This window comes from Cucumis sativus, chromosome 3, assembly GCF_000004075.3.
Source record: "Cucumis sativus cultivar 9930 chromosome 3, Cucumber_9930_V3, whole genome shotgun sequence".
Taxonomy (NCBI): Eukaryota; Viridiplantae; Streptophyta; class Magnoliopsida; order Cucurbitales; family Cucurbitaceae; genus Cucumis; species Cucumis sativus.
The window spans coordinates 14692630-14697444 of NC_026657.2; the positions used below are offsets into that span (position 1 = coordinate 14692630).

The 4815-nt window shown below is 33.7% G+C and overlaps 2 protein-coding genes across 2 annotated transcripts; both read right to left on the bottom strand.

Moving 5' to 3' along the window:
- Nucleotides 1–301: 301 nt before the first annotated feature.
- Nucleotides 302–1726, bottom strand: LOC101221094 (probable 3-hydroxyisobutyrate dehydrogenase-like 3, mitochondrial). Its single transcript, XM_004149921.3, has 2 exons — nt 1193–1726; nt 302–1079 (listed from the first exon to the last, which is right to left on the bottom strand). The coding sequence occupies exons 1-2, from the start codon at nt 1563–1565 to the stop codon at nt 532–534; spliced, it is 921 nt and encodes a 306-aa protein (XP_004149969.3). The 5' UTR covers nt 1566–1726; the 3' UTR covers nt 302–531.
- A 1137-nt stretch (nt 1727–2863) lies between these two features.
- On the bottom strand, nt 2864–3915 carry XSP30 (nigrin b-like). Its single transcript, NM_001287474.1, has one exon. It carries the CDS (start codon nt 3888–3890, stop codon nt 3009–3011), a length of 882 nt encoding a protein of 293 aa, NP_001274403.1. The 5' UTR covers nt 3891–3915; the 3' UTR covers nt 2864–3008.
- Between the last annotated feature and the right edge of the window lie 900 nt (nt 3916–4815).

A 4815-nucleotide genomic window follows, 5' to 3' on the forward strand; every position in this document is an offset into this window, starting at 1 on the left:
ATTAAATCTCGGCACTAATAAAATGTCATGGTAAAGTTTTATAATTAACAGCAAAAGTTACATAAAGATTGAGGGCAATTGCTCAAATTTAAAATTCAATTGTAATTTTCTTAATTGAAAAAATCCTTGGGCCTTTGATGAAAGTAATCATCTAGAATTTATCATTTATGATTATTTAATTCTTAAATTTTAATAATGAATTAATTTAATCTCTTTACTTTTAAATTCGTAATGATTTCAGCTTTGTCGCAAACAGTTACTATTATGATTTGATTAAGTTTATTAAATATATAGATTGATGGAGGTTCTAAACTCAAATTTATTTATAAACTATGAAGAGTAACTTGTTACATCGTTACAAATCATTACTTATAAGTTTATTAATTAAAGTGTTACAAATATAAAAGTACAGAGACATTGTCTTTCAACCCTAAGCCTCTTTCAGTGCCAAATCCACAAAACAAACTATGATTTAAGCTTGGTATTAAAACCGTCAACATTAAAGTGAGATTAAACCCTCAAATCTTCACTTCACTTGCCATTAAGCCTCTCAATAACAGAGATTAAGCCTTGATTGCCAAATTTTCCATCTCCATTCGCCACCATTGCAGAGAACAATTGCTTGGTCAATGCAGCTCCTGGCAACACTACAACCCTCTCATCTTCCCCTTCTTCCACAACATCCACACCCATTCCTAAATCCTTCACCATATACTCAGCAAACCCACCAGGCCTAAAGTCCCTTCCTATCATCCTCTCAGCAAACAGTTCCATTGCCATTGACCATGCTCCCCCTCCCCTCACAGCTTCCACAAACTTCTTCATGTCCAACCCCGCTCGCTCCGCAAACACCAACCCTTCACTCAGCCCCAACAAATTCGCCGAAATTGCAAACTGGTTTGCTATCTTGCAACTCTGCCCACACCCAGCTTCACCTACATATGTTACTTTTCCCAACACTTGAAACAAAGGTAATAACCAATTCACTACCCCTTCATCTCCACCACCAAAAATGGCTAACTTTCCATCTCTAGCCCCAATGTCACCCCCTGACACCGGTGCGTCCACAGCCCAACAACCTGCCAAGAATATCGCTAAATGATTAAACATAGCATAGAGTAATTCATCCGGCTAAGCTTTCAGTCATGCCATCAAACTCTAGTAAATTAAGTGGAATAAATTTTAACACGACCTTTTGCACGAGCAGCGATAAATATGTCGCGGGCAAGTGCGGGGTGGCTACTAGTGGTGTCAACGATGACGCCACCAGGATTCAAGCCTTGTAGGATCCCATTCTCGTCTAGGACATTTTGTCGAACATCTGATGGGTGACCCACCATTGTGAAAACAATATCGCTGGTCTGAGCTAATTGTAAAACAGAGTTAACAAGAAGAGCCCCTTTGGATTGTAAATCAAGAGCTTTGGAAGGGGTACGAGCGTAGATAGAGAGAGAGTAACCTGCGGAGAGGAGACGAGTGGCCATAGCGGCGCCCATAACTCCGATGCCAATCCATCCAATACGAGTTTTGGTGGGAGAAATGGGGTTGGGGTAAGGAGTTTGCATGGTGGATTAAGGAATAATGAAGCTCAAGCAACTGAGTAGAAATAGGAATGGATCTCAAAAGTTGTTGGTTTGTTTAGTCTCCTTCGTCTATCACTTTGGCCGTTTTCTTTTAGAAAAGGAGTAAAAGAAAGAATACTTTGAAAACAGGCCATATGTATCATTCTCTTTCTTTCTTTTCTTAATATCTGAAATTATATAGATATTTACTAATATTGGGATCAAAATACATTATTTGTCTTGCAAATCTTAAATTTACATCATGCTTTTAACATTAATCTTTATCACTCCTTATTAATTTATAATTATTTTAAGAAAAACTTCATCCGACAACAAAAAAAAAAAACTTAGAAAAAAACAGTTCATAATACCTCTTTTTTGCATATTGAAAATATGATAAATATAACAATTAATTAGATATATCAGTAAGCTAAAAGATGACTATCAAACAACTATCAAAGGGGTATCAGGTTTTAAATTTGTCACTTTTGCAATTTAGAAAATGTAATGACATGAACTCTATTATCATAATTTTTTTACTATTTTTGCAAACATCCTATATTTTATTAATTTGATTAATTTTATATTGAAGGAGAAAACTAATGATGGATGATAGTAGTAATTTTAATAACTTTTATATACTACTTTTATCTAGTTAAAAGTTAGAACTATTTACATTCACATTTTAATATTCCAATATTCGGTCCTATCTTAAAAATAAAACAATTGTTGATGACATTTCAAGCACCTATAAGAAATAAATTCATTAGGTTGATTCAAGTAATGGTTTTCACTGTTTGTAGAGTCTCCTATCATTTTCTATTATAGCAATGGAACTCTTTTCAAAGTACAAATGTTCAATTTTCTTGTGTTTTCTTCCTTTGATTTTTATTAGAAAAAATTATAATTTTAAAAGATAGTTTATTATTGTAAAAATAGTTAATTTTTTAATAAAAAATATATAAAACTAAAAAAGAAGTTATCAAATCAAAATTGTTTGTTTAGTTTTTAAAACACCTATCACTTATCCATGAATGGTTCTTTCCCATAGCTTCATTTTATTTCATGCACTTCACATAATCCACAAATGGTTCTAATCCACCAATGGTATGAGATATTGATCACTCAATTAATCTTTTTTTTTTCTCAAAATAAGCATGCTAGATGAAGCAATTGAGCTCTTGATTTTATAATGTGTGGTGGTATATTTATTTATTGCAAACATTAAAGCTTAATACTTTTACGGTTTTACCTTCACTCATAATTTAGTATGGAACGAAATATCTTTGATCACCAGAGAATTAAACACATAAATCCACACTTATCTTATTAATTTATTGATGTTCATACATTAAGCATTAGAAAGAGAGTTAAAGAAGTAGAAAGGCATTTGCATGCATGAGTTCGTGTGGATTCACATCTCCCCTATCTTATTTATCTGATTCATTAGTTAATAATAGTCCATCTTTGGCTAGCACTTCCATCACGACGGTTCGTAACGAGTACTGACGGAAAAGTAGAATCAGGCACACTAAACACATCTAGGACCATGTCAGTGTTGGGATGGTCAATAGTATAGTCTTTAGCATCAAGACTCCAACGTTGTTGCGGTTTGTCTTCACATTTAGACACAACTACAAAGCGACCAAAATCTTGGTCAGAAGTCAAGCAATAGTTTTTGTTCACATGTTGTCGAATGGTTCCATCTGCATACAATGCCCATCTTTGGTACTTATTGTCTGTATTACATCCATTCAATCCCACATGACTTGAATCGTCTGTGGATTGCAAACACAAGTTGTTAAGCCATTCGATGTTTGCAACCATTGAGTTTAAACTTTCCGTGACTTCCCAACTTTGTGATGGTGTATATTTGTTACTTTGCAATGTCACATAGTCTAAATCTCCTGTTAGAACCATTCTTGAATCGACGAGGGCTATGGTTCCGTCATTCTTCTGGGTCCATTTCTTGTTAGGATCTGATACTTTACCACACTCACTTACTACTGCTTTATTTATGACCCCATAAAAAACTTCAGCAGCCAAGCAAAATTTATCATTCATGGGTCGAATTGTGCCATCTCCGACAATCGTCCATAATTGAGTTTGTTTCTTCTCGTCACATGGTGATAATCGAGTTGGAAAATTAATACCTGCAGGTTTGTACCATGGAGACATCTCTAAACACAATCCATCTCGACCCACAAGATGTGTGGCTCCAGGGACGCCTCCATATCCAACTCCATATCCATAGTTGGGGGGCACTGCGATGGCAAGTTGGGTGGTGAGTGAGAAGGCTACAATGATGCTCAACACAATTTCTTTCATCCTTTGATTACTTTAATTCGACTATATATATTTGTTTGACAAAGTTGGGCTAGAATGAAGGGGTATATATACACACAAAATACAACGAAAGGCTAGCCCAGTGGACAATTATGAATGGAACAAGCATTATTATTCTAATTAAAAAGGATCACAAAAAAAATTATTGTAGTGGGGAATGATGAATCACAAATCCATAATTGTTCTTCCAATGGATGGGGTTGTTTATGGGGATGAGTATACACATAAACTCTCCCCATTGGTTTGAACTTTTTGTTACATTTTGCAGTGGTAATTAGGATGAAATTCATAGTTTAGTGGAGTGAATGGAAATTTGTTTTAAATGTGATTAAAAATATTTATAAATATAACAAAATATCACAATTTATTATCTTTAAATTATTATATATAGACCTATTAAAACATAGAAATTAGTCAACCACGATCTATCGTAAGTAAAAAGTAAAATATTGCTATATTTATAAATATTTTGATTTATTTTACTCTATTTATTATTTAATATAGACCATGTTTCTACATTATTATTTTTTGTTGTTACATTGGCCATGCAAGTAAACATATAAATTTGAATTTTATTTCACTACTTTTGTACCTACTTAATAGAAAGATTTTCCAACCCTATAGGCATACTTTTCTAGGATAATATCTCTTACGAAAGATTTATGGGGTATAATGTGATGATAAATTTTGGGATAAATATTGTTACAAGGAACCGATGGTGAGACATAATATTGACATTTATAGACAAGAGATAACAGAAGTTAAGAAGATAATATATAATTTGAGTCAGAAGTGGCAACATGGCATATGATCAAAATGGACCTAGTGATAGGTATTAGTTTGCACGGACTTGGCCTAAACTAGCATGTCCGATCAGAAAAATTGACAAAATGTCTACTAGAACATG